Source organism: Rattus norvegicus, chromosome 11 (assembly GCF_021556685.1).
Source record: "Rattus norvegicus strain SHRSP/BbbUtx chromosome 11, alternate assembly SHRSP_T2T, whole genome shotgun sequence".
NCBI classification, from domain to species: Eukaryota; Metazoa; Chordata; class Mammalia; order Rodentia; family Muridae; genus Rattus; species Rattus norvegicus.
The window spans coordinates 13,794,695-13,815,419 of NC_141544.1; the positions used below are offsets into that span (position 1 = coordinate 13,794,695).

Here is a 20,725-nt window from a genome sequence, read left to right on the forward strand (position 1 = left end):
ACTAACTGAATTTCACATTTGTCTTGAGATTCAGTCTCAAGGTAACTTACTAAGATCTGAATCCACTCAACCATTCATGGGAGCAGAGCCTTCATAGCCTAATGATACCATCTGCCCTGTCTTTTGATACTTCATAATGCAGATGAGATTTCGACAGAGTTTTGGGTAGAACATTCAAACAAAGTGGTTTATTGTAAATTTAATTTAACATTAGTGGTAAGGAATATTATTTAATGTGTGTCAATTATATACATATGTGCTTACCATGTGCCAAACACAGTAATAAATGCTTTCTGTGTCTCTCTCATTAATCTCATGAAAATCTCAGCAGAAACCTCCTGGCAGATTTTTAGAAAAACAGTTGACATTCGAGGGGGCCAGTGTCAGGCATCCATAAATCTGTATAGTGAATACTCAAATTAGAATTGACATGGCTCAAAGTTGGTCCCCTGAACACTCCTGGCATAGAGAAGCATATACAATATGCTAATTTACAATAGCTTTTTGGGCCATGGTGAGAGTGCCATACCTATCTAGGACAGGAAGACCATTCAGCGGAAGTGCCTCCCTTGCAGCTTGTACCATAATGGGCCCTGGTTGAGCTTTTTCCTTTGAGAGATCCTTGCTGTCTCGCCCTTCTTTATTTCACTCTTCCCAAGGCTTGAGGAGCGTTTTGGAAGAAGACATTGAAAAGAGAGGTGTGGATTGCTGACTTCTTGGCATGATAAAGCTGTTGCATTCCTGGACTCAGAGCAATGGTATTACATGCACAAGATCTGCACAAGATCAGACTAGTCAGAACCTTGGTATTAAAGGAGAAGGGACTCATAAGACTTATACACAGCTAATGGTTAGTGGGAGATAAACACTTTCTTCACTTTTGTAGCCACTAGTAAGCTGCCCAAGCTTCTGTAAATTGTAACCCATGCTCCAATACTTACCCTTAATGATACTGACTAGGTCACACACACATACAAACACACAGATACATATAGGACATGAAAGTAGAAGTGGGCAGATTTGAGAAGAAAATTCTATTATCAGGAGTGGAAAGGGGAACAAGATACGGTAACAAAGGGTATGAATATGATCAAAATATATTATGTATGTGTATGGAAATGCTATATTATATTGTAGCCTATTATAATTAATATATGCTAACTTCAAATATTTTTAAATGCATCTGTGAGCAGATATGAAATATGACTCCTTTAAGTGCAACACTTCAAAGTCTGAGATAGCCTGTGCTACACAGCAAGACCCTGTCTCCAAAAAAAAAATAAAAATAAAATACCTACAACAGAAACAAATATAAATAAATGCTCATGAGGAATGTGAGTATTGGAGTGACTCCACACCTGTCATTGTCCACTCAATGCTCATGTACTAATAGTTCTACAATATATTTTTATGTTTGGGAACCATTCTTTTTACCATTTTTGTTCACCATTTTATTCACAATTGCCTGGCATGCACACTCATACATGCACTGCACATGAACTATTATGTTTTCTTTCCCTGTGTTCTTAAATCTGTATGTGTAAAAATGGTAAATTCTAGATTCCATTATCAATAATCTTAGTAAATTTACTTGAATTTTGATATTTATTAAAGGGTAAGATTTGTTAGGAAACTCATATTGAAAGAAGCTTTTGTTTCCATACATGATTACTTTTTCCTAGAATGATTCAGGCTTTAATATCAATTTTATACCTATGTTGCACTTTTATAAAACAGGAATTACCACTTAAGTCATTTAAAAGTCAACATGTTTTGTTAAATTCAATACAATTTTCATGTTTCCCACCTTGAGTTCTTCTGAGTTATGTCTCCAGCATCTCCCAAACTGTTACTGATTCATCACCCAAGCACATTGATGAGCTGTCAGCTGCAGCTCTCTGGCTGTGTGGAGATGCACACTGAAAACTGCTCAGTTGTCAATTCTCCATTAGTATCTAAGCCTTGACACTGATATTCCATACCTTAGGCATCTGTGAGGTTTGACATTCTAGGGAAATATTTTATAAATGGCTCAAGAGCTCTGGAGCATCTCTTGTTCTTACAGAGGACCCAGGCTTGGTTCCCAGCATCCACATGGTGGCGCACAACGACCTGTAACTACAGTTCCAGGGATCTGATGTCCCTTCTTCTGACATCCTCAGGCAGGAAGCACTCACATGGTATATATAAACACAAATGCTAGCAATGCTGATACACGAAAAACAAATAAATATAAAACATTTTTTTTAAAAAAAGTGCTTTTTATAAGTCCAAAAGGTACATTGTGTAACTGTGCATTTTGTTTTGTTGCCTTTTTGTTTCTTTCTGACTCCAGGAGAACCAGAGAAAGGCAAGTTGTGATGGAGCATTTAGGGAGCTGGGTGGGCATTCTTCTGAAAGGACCAGCGACTGTTGGGACTTGCTGTGACTGCCTGTCCCTATGAAAGTTTTTGTGACTCACATTTCTTATTCTTACTATAATATGAGAAGTCATTATTGTCTTCCTGCTAAGCTTTATTCACTCATTCTCTAAAGAAATACTATGCTTGAGCCATAAGCTATTACCTATTTACAATATGATTTTTTATGTTTAAATTTTATGTAAAGTGACTTTAAAAGACAGTAATCTAAACTTGTACACAGGAATGACTGATCTTTGAGAAAGTCAGTGATGTCACATGAGCAGCAGCCATTAGGTCAGCTTGACTGTTGTATGGGGTTTATAACATTAGCAATAACTACTATTCGCTGAAGCTTCTGGATAATGTAAAGGAACCAGTCACAGATTCCATCCCTATTCCTCTCACTCTATTTCTGGTATCCATGATGAAACCTGGGGTCGCATAGACACTGACTATGAATGCTAACACTGAGTTATATCTTAAACCATGTAATTACTATTTTAATAAGTCTAACACATAAAACATGAAACTGTTGAAAAATGACATATTTGAACATATTTGGTAATACAATCTTTATTTAGCTTTTCTGTGACACTCTTTCTCCTGTTATTCTGGTCCCTATCAAACCTTTCTCATCTGTGATGAAGCTAAGCTGACAGTAGCTATTAGTTTGAATTTCTAGGGTTGACAAAAATAACCAATCCCTACACTAATGCCCTCCCTGTCCACTAGAGGGTGCTCACTGGACCATTTTAAGGATTGGCTCAGAAACAATGGACTCATGGAAACACTCTGAGGTTGTTTCAAAGGCATTTCGTCTGTTTTCTTCAGAGATTTTAACAAGGGGATAACTGCTTCTCACCTTTTCCTGGCAATGCTTCACAAGGGTTACCTCAGACCATTGGAAAACATAGATATTTACGTTACTATCCATAACAGTAGCAAAACTATACTTAGGAAGTAGCAACAATAATAACTTTATGGTTAGGGGTCATTACAACATGAGAACCTGTATTAAAAAGATAACAACATTAGGAAGGTTAAGAATTATGGAAATTTATATTCTCTTCTGAAATAAGTATATGGGATATATACTTATTTTGCTTGTCTTACAGACCAGGACAGTGTGGTAGAGATCTTCAATAACTTATCTAGGTTATATGGTACAAGATGCTGAGAGATTTGTACCGACTCTTTAACTACCATACGGAAGGAGGGGGCAGAACATCAAGTACCAAAGGGGACAGAGGATCCTTCCTCTTCACTCTAAGACTCTTGGTTCAGGTATAACACATCATAGTGAAGGTTTCATAGAAAGGCAGACCATGGAAGGTGGCCTAGGGTGGGCAGGGTAACACAGTGAAGCACGGCAGCACTGAGAAGCAGCATAACAGAATGACTAAGAATAACATACAAGCTTTCCCTCTCCAGACATACGATATGTACCCATTCACAAGTTATTTGACTTCTGTGTCTCCATCTGACTACCTGTGAGTGGAAACGACTGTACCTCACAGGGCTGCTCAGAGGGGTGGTGTTGGTTTTAAAATGATGAATCTCCGAGACACAATGCCATGAAGGGAGGGAACAGTGCCGTGACAGCAGGGGAACACAGTTTTCAGCAATGTGAGGTAATAATGCCAACCAAGGATGCTCACAAAACCTAAGTACCCAGCTCTTTTTGGAGATTCTGTCACTCACACCAGTCACCTTTAATTAGATGCCAACCCTTCTGCAGGTTATTCCCTTATTTGTGGTCTACATCTCCCTTGTTAGACTAGCAGGTGTGGCACAAATCCCCAGGTAAACGTCTGACTCTTATCATTATCAGTACATTTTCAAGGACTCAGAGATCACCTCTGAAGAGGTAAGAGAAAATCCCAGACCCACTTACCAATAAAGTTTCTTTATTACAAAGAAACTAAAGATATAATGGAGCGAAGAAAGGAGACTCACAGTGATGCCTCCACAGGAGAGAACCCAAGTAAATCCTGAAAGCAGCATGGTTTACCAGCCAGTAATAACATGCACAAGGGCATCCTGAACGGGAGAACTAAGAGTAATTGCTTGAAAACAGAAGCAATGCACTCAGTCCGAAAAGAACTGCATAGTGTAAAATGACATCACATGGCTGCAAATGCCAAGGTTTGCTACACACTTCCCTGAAGGGACCACGCTGGAAGCAAGTGCAGCAAAAGCTAATTACGGAAACTGTGAAACCAAGCTTTCCCCACTGCTGCAGAAATCTGAGAAATGTGAATTCCTTCTAGAGGAGGGGGAGGAGAAGAATGCTGATAGTAAAATACTTAAATGAAGTATAACATTAGGTTTGCAAATAGCTATAAAACAAACATGTAATTCTGTTCCTATTTTCCCTAGGCTACCTTCCATGGTCTGTGTTTCTGAGAAAGCTTTTATTTTGCCTATGGCAAATTTAGTACATGCTTATGCAAACATTACCATGAAAACCTACCAAAAAGGTAGACAGAGCAGAAGGCACAGCTACATGGCTTCAAAGTTCACTGCTCATTTTGTTCAGGGTCAAATAGTAATTTATAAACCTTTCTGGGTATATGAAGTAGAAAATCAACTCATCACAGGTTATGAATAGCCAAGTGACTAAAAAGACCAGACAAAAATACTTCTTGTAATTCTTTTGTTTTAAATCACCCAAGTATGCTTAATTACATGCCAGGTATGAGGCATAGTACAGTCAGCAGTGAGAGATCGGGACTCAGAGTGGGCAAAAGTTCCAACTCTACTTACTAACCAGCTAAATAAATTTAGGCAGATTACTTTAACTCTATGCTACAGCCCCAGAAGAAAAACTGGAAACAAAGTACTTAAGTAGGTATCATTTGAACATAAAAACCTAAAAATGCAAAGTGTGTAGTTCTTTAGATATTTCATGTGAATGAATACCTTTGCATACTAAAATCCTCATGAATTCATTATATATGTCACTATTCACGGTTTGATAGAAAATGTAGCATTGCTGAAATAACAGTTGCCGTTCCATTTTGTTTCCTAAATATTTTAGTCCTAAAATCATCTGTGGCCCACTTGAGTTTATTAAGACTTCATCTTTGTTCCAAAATATGCTTAAGTTGTTCTATGAAAAGACATACCTACTGAGTTCATCTCAGAAGAGATGGTATAATTGAAACATTACTGTCTAAGTTCCAGACTATCCAGTCATCCCACCTTTTCATCTCAGCTGTGCAAAATAGATTGGCAACCTTCTCTCAGCCCTGAATATCTGGTTCCTTTTGCCAAATTAATTCCAAAGTCACTAGTGGCTTTCACTGGCACCCACACACTGCAGTACATAAAATGCCCTATTATTGCATGTTTCTGGAATGTTTAAGGTGCCCCTCTCTTGTACCTCTCCCATGAACAGACTTATGTATTCTAGAGGGTATATATACCAATCATGCATTCCATACAAAACCCTCTTCACTACCATTCCGATCGAAAACAAAAACTCACCAAAACACAAATCATTTTTGTCACTTTAGAAATTATTGGATTTATTTCAGGGATAGAGTATGGCTAAGCATGGAGGTCAAAAGACAACCTGCAATCTACCAACCTAACGTCAACTGCCTTCCCTCCCCCACATTTCAACCACAGCCATCATGGACACTTAGCTGCTTTTAGATTGGTCTGTCCATATGCATGTGTTCCAGATACAGATGTAATGGTGATCATAATTGCCCAATAAAGCCTGACTTTTAGCCGAGAGAGAGAACATTGACTTTAAGGACTTGTTATCTTCTGAATTCCACAATGTTAGGATTTTTATTACAGCGTTGTTTTAAAATGTAGTACATTCCCATTTTACAGATAAAATTGAGAAGGTATTCAATCTTACTTTCACTATGTCTTCTGTTTTTAATTTGTCCCTCATTTCTACAGCTCAAGCAAGAGAGGAATTCCTTTACCTGTAAAATATATACCACACTCTTGCTGTGCCGCTCTCACGAAGGAGGTATTTACCACATACTCCACTGTTCTCTCACAAAATATCAAGGGATGAAATCAAACTGACCTTACTGTACTCCAGCAATCCCCAAGTTCTTTCGAATACTGTTTGTCAAACTGATCCAGCACAACTCTGCATAGCTGTTTTGCAAGCTTCCCCTCTGATTTTGCTTTCAGCTACGATAAGAAAAAAATTGCTGACAACACACTGTGATATCACACATTTATTGAAATATGACATTTACATGCCCTTAAATTTTTTATATCTGTATTTATTCCCTGAGAATTTCATTCATGTATACAACATATTTTGATAACCAAGCCCCCACACCACTCTAACTCCGCCCAGACTCCCAGTAAGTTCCCCTTCCAACTTTACATCCTTTTAAAAAAAATCCACTCGGACCAATTAGTGCTGTTACTACACACAGGGGTGCGTGGAGCCATACCCTAAAGCCGCCATACCATAAACTAACTCCCTGCCCCCCCCCCCCCCCCCCCGCCTCAGCAAGCTACTGCCAATAGGTAATCAGGAGTGGGGCTTCCTGCTTTTAAAGAAATGTTTTTTAAAATGTCAGTGGAAGCAATTCTTTACTTGTAACAAAATTATTTCATCGATAGTCTACCTACTTATGAAACTGGTGTTTCTCAAAGTGGCAATTACCCAAGTGTAAGTCACAGGTAAGATGTGAATGTATCCTAAGAATTCAGAAGTCATAAAAGTTTTGTTTTAAGTAACACTATAGATATATATCACCTCCGCAACCTTGCCGTCAACGTAAAAAAGTATTAGTTACGGAAATAAGCATCGCCCTGACTTTCTGGATCTCCCTTCATCATTCGGGTGCACCCAGGGCCGAGAAGCTCGCTAAACAATGTCACCAGCATTTCAGTGCCATCCCCTGGGCCTGACCCTGCAGTGAAAGCGAACCGACAGAAATACCAGGATCACACTTAGCATGGTTCCGGGCTTTGGGCAGTGTGGGTCCTATCCCATTCCGCCCTGTCTCTCGGCGGCTTCAGTCCTGGACGCTCGACCGCCGAAGGCCGCACCCGAGTCAGCATGGTCCCGCCTGAGCTCGCATACTACAGTTATTCCTTAAGAATTCGCCAAAGAGGGGTTGGGGATTTAGCTCAGTGGTAGAGCGCTTGCCTAGCAAGCGCAAGGCCCTGGGTTCGATCCCCAGCTCCGGGAAAAAAAAAAAAATTCTCCGAAGAACACAAAGAAACGCCACACATCCGGGTCCCTGCTAGGAGGTCACGGCTGCCTGACTTTTACTGTTTCCGTTCTCGCGAGATTGTAGTTAGAGAAATCTCGCCGGAGACTCTGGTCCCGCGATAGGCGGAGCGGCAGCTCTCTGCTTGCTTGGAAGCGGCTTGCCTAGGAAGCGCAAGGCCCTGGGTTCGTTCCCCAGCTCCGAAAAAAAGAACCAAAAAAAAAAAAAAAAAAAAAAAGAGCCTGTATGATGGTTTTTTTTTTCTTCCCCCGGAGCTGGGAACCGAACCCAGGGCCTTGCGCTTGCTAGGCAAGCGCTCTACCACTGAGCTAAATTCCCAAACCCTGTGTGATGGTTTACAGCGTTACCCTACGTGTCTCTCAGCCCGTGGGCGCGAGAAGAGACCCGAATCATTATTAGTGTTTTACAGCCAGAGGCATAGCTAATTTACAAAACGGAGCCTCGGGTTGAAAATAGCGGTAAAAAGATTAAATCACTACTTCCCTTAGAATTGCCGGAGGTAATGTACCTTCAAAATGGGAAGCGTTAAATGTTAACTTGAAATGTTGACCAGAGCTCTCAACGGACTCCGGGGCATATGCTGAGAACTGGCCGTTAGCATATTTTGTAAGCAGCCCGACAGGTATGGAGGCATTTCCAGAGATGCTTGTCTATCAGCATCAGCCTCTGAAATAATACAAAAAAATAAAAATTAAAAAAAAATTGGAATTTCCCCCGGAGTATCAGGCCGAGGGAAGGAAAGGAGGACGTCCATAAGGGAAACTTGTCTTTTTGAAAGAGATTTCCAACAGTTTTAAAATGTCAGAGCAGCTTCTAACAGAATGAGATTGAACCCGGATGATGGTGGCCAGTTAGTCCCAGGGACCACGGATCTCATTAGGACCCTAAACACAGACAAGGGCGGCAGTGGGGTAAGGTGTTCCTAGATGTCTTTGTTCCTCTTCCCTATATGATCACATTGAATAAGTTACCTTTTTCTGCTTTCCATTTTCAATTTTGTTTAAGTAGGCTTATTTTTTTATACGTGGCTGGACTTTACATACCAACTGTTAAGTCATTGGTACTTGAATAATGCCTGTTTTAAGCACTAAGACCATACTCCCAAGCATCAGGAAAGACCCACCAAGCCCCCAGCCCACTTCAACAAGCATCAGTGTTGACATTGTTAGGAGTAACAACCCATTATCATTTGCCTGTTCTCTGGTAACAAACCAGAAATTTCTCAGAGATGATTTGGTCTCCTATTGAAAGATCCCTGGAGACCCTTACTCAAGTCTCGGGAAATCGCGGACCCCAGACACAGACCATTTTGGATGTAATATGCAAAGGCGAGGTTTATTACGGAGATCTATTACGGAGATCTCCGGGCCGACACATATCCCACGTAGGAAACAGAGGTGTCGACCCCGAGTGGCTGGGAGAAGGGCTTTTTAAGGGAAGAAGTCACAAGCTCCAGGAGATGGGGGATGTCAGAAGGAAATACCAAAAATTTCACAAGGGGAAACTCTCAAAGTCACAGGATTGTCCTCATGATAGTGTTTTATGGCCAGCTAGTTCCTGGAGCAGGGCTATTGAGGCTGGAGGAAGGTCAGGTTGTCCTCATTGTTCCCAAAGTAGGCCTCTTCTTTGTCCTTCTAGGGTAAATGTTTGTTAGAGTTGATGAAGCTCCTGCACCTGATAAACATCTGGATAGGCTTGGCTCGGGCTCCCTGGAACTCTATCTGCAGTACACAATGACTAGAGCAGTATACAATAAGGACTTGGACAAACATCACAGGGATAGGCTGTTACTCCTCACCTCCCGAGTCATTCGGAGGGCCGGTGAATGAGTCAGTAACAGATGCCCTGGAATTTTTATTTTCTTATTTGCCCTAAGATGCCATCTCTCACTATAACAACATCTTCATGGTGAGATGGCACTCAATGCTCAAAATGTCAGTATAGTATACTTATGTAGGTGCTGGTCTCTGTAAATCCTATGCAAAGAAAATGTCTTCTACACTAATCTGATTTAAAGCTTAGTATGGTTTTGTTTTGTTTGTTCTGTTTTGTTTTTGTAAGTTCCTCAATAATCTATAAAGTAGCATGTTAGAATTTTGATTCAGTACAAAATAATCGGTATGCAAATGTCTACATGAATACACGTAATCCATTTACCCTTTAGTTGTTATATTCAGAGATTTTGTGTACTTTCTATGTTCATTATAAAATGCCCCAACTAGTAAATATACTAGTTTTATATTTGCAATGAAGGAAAACCTAGAAATAGGAGGTAGACTCATATTAGGATGTTTTAACTTGTTTTGAGCTACTGATGGCATAAGAAACAACCTACATTAAATATAAGAATTTACTTTATTGTTTCTTTGTTAATATTGTTTTGAGGTAGCATCTCAGGTAGCTCAGACTGGCCTGCAAGTCACCATGTAGTGAACTGATGCCCCTGCCTCCACCTCAAAGGTACTGGGATTATCTGTGGTGTGCTTTCATGTCTAATTTATGGGGTTGCCAGGGATTGAATCCAGGGCCTTGTGAATACTAGGCAAACAGTACACCAAAACAACTACATCCCAGTCTCGGTGTATTTCTTTCAATGATAATGTGAAAGTCTTAATTAGTAAACTAATAACTTTCCCCTAAGTAGGATCTCTTAATCTAGGTATTTTTATCATTAAATCATTTTATGTAAGAAGTGTTTTTGGAATACTTTATAGTTCATTTCTTATTCTAGCAATTATATGTAGGTTTCATATTTATACAAGCCATGTCACAAACTCTTCTTGTTTATGTTGTCAAAACGGTAAAGATCCACTGGGTATTAAAATCTGTCTGATGTCATGAGAGCTCTTCATTCCTTAGGACAAATGGTGAAAACAAACTAAAAACAAACAAAACTCATAGAGGTGCTTGGTATTAAGACTTGCAAACAGTTCAGGCAATCACGGTATTTCAGTTCAGGTGAGAGAGACTCACAGTAGTTTAGGGGCCCCCAGGTATTGCATAGAAATTCAAGCTGACAATTCACTACTTGAGAAGTAGATATGACCTCTATTCTTATTGGTTTTGTTATCCTAAACTTCCCTTATAGGGGGACATAAAATACTGTGTGTAGATCACATATGTACATTATGCAGACTTCCCAGGGAGACATTATTTATTTCTTCAAGGTTCAGACAGTCTCAGAACAATTTCACAGCCTCCACTAATTCGTCTAAACACAGCAAAGCACTGCTAAAGCATTTCACTCAATGTCAGACACAAAGACTTTACTACACACATCACTACATCACCCCCTATCTTTCTGGATAACAATGTTGGAGTTTATGGAGTTGTAAATATGGCCTTTGGTCTACCTAGTTGTGTAACAGTTTTGTGTAAATAAATCAGCATACATACATGTGTAAAGTTATCACCACAAAACGATTATAAAAATCACAAGAGCAAGAAACGTATTAAAATGATTCATAGGAATAAATGAAGCTACATCATCTTCAAGACCTTCTTTGAAAATCAGGTGGCTTCTTTGGAAATATTTCTATAATTTCTTGCTGTAAACCATGAGTTGCCTGAGACGAATTGGGGTGATCTAACAAATGCATTTTTACCTTTTCCCTATCACATTTGCTCTCATTGAATCTTAAAGGTGTAATATAATAAGTAATATTCATTAATAGTCATTTGCATTCTCAATAGTTCTAACTGATCTCAAAAGAGCATTAGAGCTTGTTTCAATTCAGTTATTTCCTCAACTATTTCTTGGTCTCTCTCTCTCCGTGTGTGTGTGTGTGTGTCCAAAGTTTATGAGAATGCATATGCCAATCTTTCACAAAATCAGCAGCTTGAACTTCTGCATGAAGAGCAACTCCAGCTGCGATAGTAGTAGCAATTAATGTGATGATTCCCAGGACCACAGAAATTATCAACCCAACCATCTGAATTCTTAATATTCTTCCAGCACACTTCTGTATTAGCACCTTCACAGGTGAGTCTTGCCATGGTCTTGACAACCTCATTGGTATCCAGATGGCTGGCCTTGCTCTTTCAAAGGTAACATGCAAGGACATACTAGCATTGACATAGGTGTAGACAGGGCAGACTGCACAGTGATGCTGTAACCGTCAGGGAGCCATTGCACAGGTCCTGTCAGTAACAAGATGATGGCATACAAGCCATAAAAGTGTGATTTTGTTCCAAATTAAAGGATGAATGAGATTTATCATTATTAAAATTCCAACTTTCCAACCCATGCTTCAAATTGGTGAAAATAACATGCTAATTTCCACAAATTAGTCTGAATAGAATTACAAAATTGTGATAGAGGATCTGACATAACCATTCAATAGAGTCTCTAAAAGCAGAGACAACTTCCACCATTTTATTTGATTGGACCATTGCCATTTCAATTCTGAGTGAGAGCACAGTCATCAAGGGGATTCATAAGGGCTCCAACCAAAGACTTATTTAACATGGCTGCCAATATAGCCAATCAGATTCCTTGTTAGTAATCCACAGTTTGCAAGTAGTAAATTTATGGAACCAATGGCATTAATCTTTTGTCCCTCGACTCTAAATGCTCATAGTATATGTAGTTTTCTGTAAGAATTCTGGGTAGTACCATGATCAATTCTAGATAACCAAATTGAGAAGTTATATTTAAGCAATAAATTTCATATCCCATATGAATAAGAATTCCTTTTATTCTCACAGTAAAATTTACAATTTCCTTACCCTCCTGTGCTGGTTGAGAAGATCCACGATAGTCATAAGGACCAGGTAGCCAAGAAGAGTTATTGGTCACCACAGGAATAGCCATGTATCCCCAACTTACTCCTCCGTTAATCGGAGGATTAGCAATACATTCCCAGTAAGTTTGATTTGTCCATATGACTAGTATAGTTATTACAGGCATCATGGTGAGAAACAAGGAGTGTTCACAGATTTTCCAGACAAACTACTGTTCTCCATCCTTGGCCAATTCTAAAGCTGTCCCATGTAGGAGGATCAACTGCCTGCTTCAAAATCTTGGTTTTTTTCCCCTAGCATTAGATGATCCCACAGAACCTGGACATCAACAGAGCCCTCCCATTATCAACAAAGAAAAGTCACACCAACATGACAGCCTGTGGAACTGCCACCCCACTTTTAAGACTCATCCTTACCCTCTGGTTCCTGTTCCCTCAAGATGAATGGTTCCCCAAAAATCCCATCTCTCTCTCTTCTCACATTCCTACTTTTCTTCTGCCCAAATGACTGCCACACATCCACCTCCAATGGATTCCCATGAATTCATTAACTGTCCTGAAGTCCTCAACATTATACACCTTGAACAAATCCTGCACTCACTAAATATAACTAAAGGCAAGCCATCTCCTCTCCAACTAACACACTCTATCTCCCACCTCCTCTCTCTCTCCTCTTTTCTCTTCTCTTCTCCTCTCCTCTCCTCTCTCTCTCTCAGCCAACTCTCTCCTAAACTCCATGGCTACCTCCTTCCTAAATACCTCCCATGCTATTCATGTCAGCAGCCAAGTCTTCCATGACTCTTCTCTTGCTCAGGTCAAATTTTAATTAGTTTTGGTGGGATGCACAATTTTCTTCTCTTGTAGAAACAAAAACATAACATTGATGCCATCATACCTTTCCTGCTTTCGATTCTAATTTAAGCCATCCTTGTAATATACAAGATCATTTAATTAAGCAAAATTTTTCTATAATCCAATGCCTTTTAGCAGCTGTTGTTTCTGTTTCATTAGCATTTAAAAATTTAAAGATAATAAGGCATTTAATTCCCCCTTTTTGTTTTAAAAACATCACTTTTAATTACATCTTTGCACAATTGCTTGTCCTGTAGGATTATGAGGAATAACTGTAATATGTTTTACATCATGTAAAAGCTTGATACTAGAAATATAAGTGGGAGCATTATTAGTTTTAATTTACAATGATATCCCCATATCTATTGTTTCTAATAAATGGGTGATTATAGAATCTGCCCTTTCAGAGCTTACAGCAGTTTCCCATTATAAACCTAAATAAGTATAGTACAATGTATATTTTTAGCTTTCCAAATTCTGTTAAATACATCCACTTGCGAAATCTCATTTCTTTGTTCCCAATTAAGATTACTGCCTGCAGGTAAAGGAATTTGATTATAAAAGGAACAACTAAGACAGGTTTAAATAATAATTTCTTTAGCTTTTTGCACGTTACTGAAAACATTTAAACCTTTACTATTAATGTTGTATATTTCATGAAATCTTGATACTTTGGATACATTTCATATTAAAAATTGATATACTTCATATATATTACTGGTCTGGGCAATCCAGTATGAGAGTGATTATGAGTTATATACAATGGGTAATTCCTGTCTCTAATTGTCTGTTGCAGTTCCATAAATTATAAGGTTAATTCTGAGTTAACAGGAAAATATTCAGCAGTTTCTATATGCAAAACAACTCCCTCTCATATTGAGAATCAGTAATTATGTTGAGAGTTTCAGGAAAACCTAATATCATGAGAATTTTATATAATTCAGATTTTGAACAGAATAGAGATTTTGAACTACTTTAATTATGATCCCTGATTTATAACCTGCCATTCCTAATTTATTTGCATCAGTGTTAAATGTTAAAGCTCAAAGGATTTGGTAAAAATTTTTTAACTATCTGTAGGCGAAACCACTATGTCCTTGTTATAAACTGGTCTAGTTATTGTTAATATTTCCTTAGTAATTACTGCAAACTGACCACCAGTTATCATCAATCATCCATAATTTTGTAATTTGAGCCTTTGTATATGGAACGACAATCTCTGTTGGATCAATTCCTGCCAATTGACAAAGTCTTAGTCTGCATTTAATAATTCAGAAACCTTTTCTATATAGGTTTTAAGCTTTTAGTCTGTTCTTATGCTAAAAAATCAATTCTAAAATATTAAAATAGTCATGCTTAGGGTCTAATCTGTCCACACAGGCATCTTGTAATCTCTATTGTACCTGGGCCAATTCTCTTTCTGCTTCAGCTGTAAATTTTTGTGGAATATTTAAATTTTAGCCACTTTGCAGGGCTTGAAACAAATACTTAACTCTTGAGTAGTTAATCTAATAATAAGAGTGTAACCAGTTATTTTCCTGTCCCGCGCGCGACTTTCCGCCAGCAAGAAGCACACGGACATTTAGAAATCCTTACTGTGACCAACCTTTTTAATCTTAGAAGAGGAAAAGCCCCGCCGCGCCAACATGGCGCGCTTATAAAACCCTAGTGCGGCGCACCCACACCTGATTGGTTGTTACCCATGATCTCATAAGGCACGCCCCAGAGTGGGCAAAGACCTGGCACGAAGGCACTCTTGCACATGCGCACAGTTAACTTCCTGAAAGGGGGGCCGGCTAGCGCGGCGAAGGCTGGTGCCATCTTGTAATGGCGGAGGCTATCCTGGCCTTCCACGTGGGGCGCAGTGGAAGCCAGCGCCATCTAGTGGTGGCGAATGTTATTGCGGCCCTCTACATCTCACCCTTATAATTTATATAATTTTATAGCAGTCATGATCACCCTATCGCGTGCAATGAGGAAACCCCAGCGATGTGCAAGGGCTGATCAAAGGATCACTGAGTCTCTCTCATCCCAGTGCAATGGATGCACAGATCCATGGGGTGCAGGAGCAGAGAACTCAGATACAGAGAAAGTCCTGTGCAAGATACCAAATTCCAGGTGAGGCCCTTTGTACAATGGCCACAAGTGCTTGAGTGAACGGTCTTGTCACGTTTCTGTTGAGATCTGAGTTTGCAAACCAACCATGGTATAAATACTGATCCACAGCATAGGGCTGCATCAAACAGAGCCATTCCCGATAAGTAGTGGGCACCTCATTTGGTCGTCCTCAGCTGTTACCACCAAGGGCCGAAGTCAAGCCACTCCTATGATAAAATTTAGAATCCCCAATTGTTAGTAACTACTCCAGAAAGTTCACCCACTGTACTTGTCTAACAGTAGATTGGGGGAGGATAACTCCAGACACTGCAGACACAATGTCTGCAGCAGTAATGGCTGCTACAATAGCAGCGAAAGTGTCAAGGTCTTTTCCAGGACAGTTCAGGATCAGTCATTTTTCTCTGGAACAACCAGCAGACAATGGAACCATTTCTGAGATCTGTATAACCAGGACAGAGTTCTCCAGTCACTGTAGCTTTACACAGGTAGCATCCCTGTAAAGCTACAGTCTGTAAAATGACCAGTTAAGGCAGCAAGAGTCACCAGGGAAAATGAAGGGACAGGGGTAACAGCTGGAGTCCAGTCTTCTCCAGCAAGCAGCAGTGCACAGAGGGTCAGAGAGCAGGCCACAGTGGGACGGGACACACGCAGTGGTAACACTGACTGTAGCAACGGCAAAATCTCTGTGATGACAAAAGATGAAGGGGATCTTCCATCTTCCTCTCAGGGCAGAGGAATGACTCCAGGGACCCGAACCAGGAGAGTTGAATCTTCATGCAACCAGGATCAGCAAGTCTCACCAGCCACTCAGGCAGCTGGCACACTCTTGTAGCATCCTGTAGAAAAAACACAAACATTCCCTCTTCCCCATATAAAATATCTGGACAGGATCATGTCAATAAGTGGATCTCTCTATTTCACCTAGGCAGAAGTATGCCTAGTTGTAGGGTGCCATAAACTTTGGCATCCAAAATTTTAAAATTGAAATAAAAGGAGCATTATTTAGCATACAGGGATAACTCCCCCTTTTTATTTATTAAGATATAGTAAAGATATTATTTATTAAGGTAAGTCCTCGAGGATTAAATTGAGGACACTGAGCACTTGTATTTATAAATTGACTTGTATACCAAATTACTGTCTCCAGCATCTCACAAACTTTATATTTCTAAACATAAGCATTAATTAGAAATGCCAAATCTTGTAAATATTGTCCAGATTTAGTCATACTAGAAATCCCTGAGCTGGCAGGGTGAGGCTGGGAATTGAAAACAAGCAAATGGAGTCTTCCTCTTTTCGTGAGGGTGTGTTAACAACTCCATTACCATTTTTAAAGAGCTGGTTCTATGGTTTTGTTTAGTTATCTGAGCCAGAACACTGAAAGGACAGTGAGTTGTCAGACAATTTATACTGAAATCACTGATTTTAAGTAGAAAACCTGTCTCTAATAAAGCATTAAGTAATTGAAATCAATTGTAAACCACAAGCCACACATTGGCTATCAGTATGTGAATAGAAAGTTTGATTTAAAAACAGTGGCTAAACTACGGAATTTAATAATCTGTGTTGAAGCAATAGAAACTCAAGAGAATAAACAAGTGATCTAATCATACCTGTAGCCTTTTCATTAGATGAACCTATATAGAGTAAGCGCATTTCCTATGGGTTGTATGCACAAATATACAGGAAGTACAAAAGCATGTAAAGAGTAAAATTATCAATTTTGCCTGAAAAATGTGTATATGTAATAGGCCAAATTTCAGTATTTTGTAATAACCAATTAACTGTTGTTTGGAATAAGATATGTTTTATCAGGTTTCTTTTCAAAATACTTCCATGACTTTAGTCCACAACTCTGTACTAACACAGCTGAAGCTTTATCTCCAATGTGCATAACAAAGACCTAAGTCCTCTAGTAGGGTGAGGTACTTGGCCAATTAACATATCCTTAGAAGCTTAAAATTAGCTTCAAATATTCTTATCTGGAGTAGTCTAACAGCTACTTCCCAAATATTAAAGCTCATTTTGAGAGCAAAGGTTTGTAGTAAAAATTTCCATATACATTGAAAGATTTAAGTTCTAACTTCTTACACTGAAGCAACAAAATTACCTAATATGAGGCTGTTAGCAATCCTCTAAATCTATCCTGAAATGGCAGTTGGAGTAAGTAAACTGGATGTAATGTTCTCACAAGTTCCAAAACCTCATCAATCCTTCGTAAATCTTGTAACAATCTCTACCTGTTTGATTTTTCCTTAATTAAAAATAAGTTTGAGTTAGTCAATGTAACACTGGCAATCCTAAATCACAATCTTTAAGTTCTCTTTGTAACACCAGAACACAGCCACGAGGTCACCTGAGTTCTGAGTACGTGACTAGGCAGCTGTCCTTAGGGCAGTGGAAGTTAGCATTAGAATACAGATAACTTCAGGGCAAGCCACAACTTTGGAAAGCAAAACTCAACCTCCAACAAACAATCTAGTCTCCAAGGCACCCCAGTTCTATCTATTATGTTACACAGTTTGACTGTCAATTCTTACATTTGGATGCACAATGGTGCGGTCTCCAATACCTCAACAAAGAGACAATGTCCTAAATTCTTTTAGAAGCCTGGTTCCTAGAATAAGAATTCCATAAAAACATTACCTCAATTTAGACCTGTCTCCCTAGGTTGGCCCATGTCACACGCTATCTAGAATGACTCCATCCAGATTACTAGCTTTATGTCAACTTTCTGTTACCAATATTATACCCTTATAACCATATCCAATAGCTTGAAAGCCAATAGTCCATAACCAAGGCAAGTAGAGCATATTTATACATTTAAAACCAATGAGAAACAAAATTGAAGTGGCTACACCTATCTTTAATATTTAGCCCAAACACCATTTTTACCTTTTTGCTATGATTTTAAGAGAAGCACCTTGTCACCTGTTGAGTCAAGTAATAAGTCAGGGATTTTTCTAAGAGAAACAGCTATCAACTCTTGTATGAAGAAGCTGAGAAGCTGTTGGCGCTTTTAAGATCAGCTCGTGTAGACGCTTAGCCTCTGGGCAGCTTCTCCAGCCAATCTAGACACCTGACTCCAGGCACAGGGCTTCAAAGACCTGATTGAAACTGTTTTTTATTCATATGTTCCTTTTTGAAATGAGTTAAAACCAAGTCAAGGTGTGCACGACCGGCAGATAAAGTTTTTACCATTTTTTCTTTTGAACATGAAACATAAAACATTTAAACAACGAGAAATAAAAACCACAGACATACACTGACAGACATGGGACATCCTGGTGCACCAGAGACAAACAATAGACAAATAGGGAAAAAACCAGATGGTGTTCACGGTGACTATCCACTCGAGGAGTCGATATGGGCGATGGATTGTCTCAATTCCTGGACTAGTCCACCAACGTGTTGAAACCCAATTCCTGTAAGATACTGAGATATATTATCTGAGCAGTACGACTGACATTCGCCAATGGTATGGAAGTGAAACATAGCCCTGAATATATTTACTCACAACCCAATTACATTAACTCCATCAGGCTGTGCACGGGCACTGAGATGTCCTTTTGTTTGATTCTCCTGAATAAATTTTCAGGCCGTCTACCTCTATCAAATCTGATCAGTATGACTCTGTAAAGCTGTTGCGTCAGCGCAGGGACGCGGCGTCCCCAGAGCCGGCGCTGGAGCTTAAGCACACTTCTAACAGGCACAAAGACAAAATTTTTCTCCCAAAATGTTGTGTTCCTTTTATCTCCTCCCTTCTCCTCACCCGGGGCGTTCTTTCCCCAATCTTTCGCTTCCGAATTGGAAGGGTCTGGTGCTTGAGATCGGTCAGGATCCTTTTCTCGTTGCAACTTTTCACTACCCTCTGTTTCTGACACTCTGTCGCCTTGCCCTTCCCCCAACACTCTCCGCTTTGCTGTTACAGCTGGGCAGTTCCCACGCGACCTCTGACGCCGTTTGGCGGTAACTAGAAACTCAAAGGTCAATAGAAACAACCCGAGGGCTGCCAGAGCAACCATAGCGGCTCCTGCTGCGTCCGGCAGAGGACTGAGCTGGAACAGATCAAGGCTAAACATAGTCTCTCAGAGTTTTACCAGCATTCCACAGCTTCTGGATTTCTTCCGTGAAACGGGGCTTCCTCTTGGCACCGGCGATGATGTAGCTTTTTTGTGTCCCGGGTTCTCGGCACCAAATGTCCCACGCGTGACTTTCCGCCAGCAAGAAGCACGCGGACATTTAGAAATCCTTACTGTGACCAACCTTTTTAATCTTAGAAGAGGAAAAGCCACGCCGCGCCAACATGGCACGCTTATAAAACCCTAGTGCGGCGCACCCACACCTGATTGGTTGTTACCCATGATCTCATAAGGCACGCCCAGGAGTGGGCAAAGACCTGGCACGAAGGCACTCTTGCACATGCGCACAGTTAACTTCCTGAAAGGGGGGCCGGCTAGCGTGGCGAAGGCTGGCGCCATCTTGTAATGGCGGAGGCTATCCTGGCCTTCCACGTGGAGCGCAGTGGAAGCCAGCGCCATCTAGTGGTGGCGAATGTTATTGCGGCCCTCTACATTTTCCCAATAGTTTTTGAAAACCACTAAGAACTTGTAATTTATCTCCTCTGATCTGAACCCTTTGTAGTTTGATTTTTTTTTTTTTGTTGACTCAGTTTAAATCCTAATTTATTGAATTTCCATTCTGTATTTTTTTTCAGGTACAATCTATAGTCCCTAGTAAGGTTAAGGTAAAATCTTTTGTGTTTTATTAAACATCTTTTCTAAGGTAACTGTATCAGAATGAACCAAGAAAATATCAATGTATGACTATGAGCATCAAATTAAAATAATTTTAAAAATTTTTAACATAACAAAATAAGCACTGAAATATTAAAATCTGACAGGATTTACAAAACGGTTATCATGAACTAGAGTCGGTAATTATTGTACTTTACAGTAAACACTGGTAGGAAGCAAGAATATCTTCAAAATAGATGAACATTAAAAGATAGCAAAAGTATAAGTTCAGTTTTAAAAGGGAATTTAAATATTACAAAATGAACTAAGAAGATAAGCACTTTTTCCTCTAAAATCCAGTTCAGAATTTACGTCCTGTCTTGTGATTCTGCTATCTGAGCCACCTGCTAATTCAGTACCTCTGGAAGAGCAGTCAGTGTTCTTAACTGCTGAGCCATCTTTCCAGCCACCATTTATTTCTCTTTTTATTTGGTGGTTTTTAAATGATTTTCTTTAGCTAATCAGATGATTTTTTTTGTTATCACTGTGGAAAGAGTTGTGTTGATAGACTAAAGTAACATACTTTTTCTTGTTTTATATGATAACTGACTGCTCTTCCAGAGGTACTGAGTTGAATTCCCAGCAACTACATG

The 20,725-nt window shown here is 39.6% G+C and overlaps 2 protein-coding genes across 4 annotated transcripts in view; one reads left to right on the plus strand and one right to left on the minus strand.

Annotated features, from left to right (window-relative positions):
• LOC148002461 (uncharacterized) overlaps positions 1 to 7,656 on the minus strand; it is a 101,626-nt gene extending 93,970 nt beyond the window's left edge. For both annotated transcript variants that reach the window (XR_015632878.1, XM_087577200.1), the window contains exons 1-2: positions 7,330 to 7,656; positions 6,454 to 6,563 (exon numbers count right to left, since the gene is read on the minus strand). Coding sequence is in view for 1 of the 2 variants with exons in the window: in XM_087577200.1 (XP_087433326.1) it covers positions 6,454 to 6,563; positions 7,330 to 7,347 (128 nt within the window). In the remaining variant the exon portion in view is untranslated. The remainder of the gene's footprint in view (positions 1 to 6,453; positions 6,564 to 7,329) is intronic.
• Stx19 (syntaxin 19) overlaps positions 1 to 20,725 on the plus strand; it is a 130,074-nt gene that overhangs the window by 81,478 nt on the left and 27,871 nt on the right. The gene's annotated exons all lie outside the window — the stretch shown is intronic.